The 1,578-nt window shown below is 36.2% G+C and overlaps 1 protein-coding gene across 1 annotated transcript in view; it reads right to left on the minus strand.

The window, feature by feature from the left end:
* The window catches only part of LOC106529684 (glutamate receptor ionotropic, kainate 4), a gene marked incomplete at its 3' end in the record, with an annotated part of 8,133 nt that extends 7,880 nt beyond the window's left edge, over positions 1 to 253 (minus strand). Inside the window, 1 exon segment of the mRNA XM_014025163.1 lies at positions 66 to 253. Coding sequence (XP_013880617.1) covers positions 66 to 140 — 75 coding nt within the window.
* Positions 254 to 1,578: the final 1,325 nt, after the last annotated feature.

The raw sequence follows: 1,578 nt of genomic DNA on the forward strand, positions 1-1,578 counted from the left end.
GTGTGTGTGTGTGTGTGTGTGTGTGTGTGTGTGTGTGTGTGTGTGTGTGTGTGTCCAGGTCTTACCAGTATGGTTGTGATGGTAAGAGTGGTGTTGAACAGGGTGTCTGTCACATTGATTGATGGAAGAGTTTTCTCCATGGACAGTCCATCTTCAGAGTGCCACAGGCCGATCTGCAAAGTGACAGAAAGAGATCAGTCCATCAGCAGGAAGAGGCCAACAGAAACAATCAGACTTTCATTTTCTGCCTCGTCACTAACAGAAGATCAGAGTGACCTTCAGACTGGACAGATGTGAGATCAGGTGACAACAAAACTCWGTCAGACTGAAGAAAGAAACAAAAAGAAACACATGAGGCTCCTGTTCAATCAGAGGCAACACAAGGAAGTCATTAAAACAATTACCCACAATTCCTGTGGAGCAGAAACAACCTGACACACATTTTTATCTGTTTGTTACATTTCCTGTTTCACTCATTCATTTATTTAACTCAGATTTGTTTTTAACTCTGTAAACATTTTGTATTTTAAGTTTAAATGATTTTTCTTTCAGGAACACATTCCTGTAACTTTTCTGTTTTTATGCACTGATGAGAAACAACTTTGCTTTTACCTTGAATTAAAAAAAATGCACATAAAAACACATAAAATACAAAATACTCCAACAAAAACGATTTTAACAGTTTTTCTATGATTTTGCCAATTTTAAATTGAAAAGCCTCCTCTTTGGTTATTTTTTATAGTTAAGAGTTTTGTGGCTGCAGAAACACAAGAAATCYTTTTTCCCTGTGGAAGATTCTCAGGCTGTTATTTTATTGATGCAGCTGAAACAGAAACATGTTATTTAAGTGTCAGACTGGYTTACAGCAGCTGATGTATGTGTTGGAACAGAAAATAACCTCAAGACAAACAGACATCAAGCAAACATTCAAACAAACAGTTTGCCTTTTTTAATCTGTGGAACTTTCAGTATTTTATTAAATCTTWTAAAAAACAATAAAATAAAACAATGCTTAAAATATTCTATGTAAACTAATTTGCAATTAAATTGTAATCTTCCCACATGCTCACCTTTATCTCAAAGGTTACAAAAATAATTTGGCTTTGACTCAAAYGAAGATTTAATTTGAGTCACTGAACAATCAGGAATATTTTACAGATTGAAGTCAAACCAGAGATGATGATAAAACACCAGTGATTGAAGTTTTATTAAAAAAACACAAAACTATAGTTTGTTTCATGACTAAACTGTCAAAAGAAGCCATTTAACTGTTCTGCTAACACTGATGATGAAATCTGATCTGTCAGACTTCAAAAGAATCAAATAAAAGTCGAGGCAGCTCCGAAAACAAAAAGATTTCCTTTGAGAGTTTTGGATCAAAAAGATCCAGACTTCTATTTCCTGTGGTGCACTTGTTGAGAAAAAACATCACCTTGCTCACACAAACAGACTCCAGCTACCCCACCCCCACACACACACACCTGACACATGACACACACACACACACACACGCACACTTCCGTCATTTCCGTATGAGTTGAAATAAGGACAAAGCAGAGCTGTGCTGTCTGTGAGCTG

The sequence above is a fragment of the Austrofundulus limnaeus genome, unplaced genomic scaffold (assembly GCF_001266775.1).
Source record: "Austrofundulus limnaeus strain Quisiro unplaced genomic scaffold, Austrofundulus_limnaeus-1.0 Scaffold459, whole genome shotgun sequence".
In the NCBI taxonomy this organism is placed as follows: Eukaryota; Metazoa; Chordata; class Actinopteri; order Cyprinodontiformes; family Rivulidae; genus Austrofundulus; species Austrofundulus limnaeus.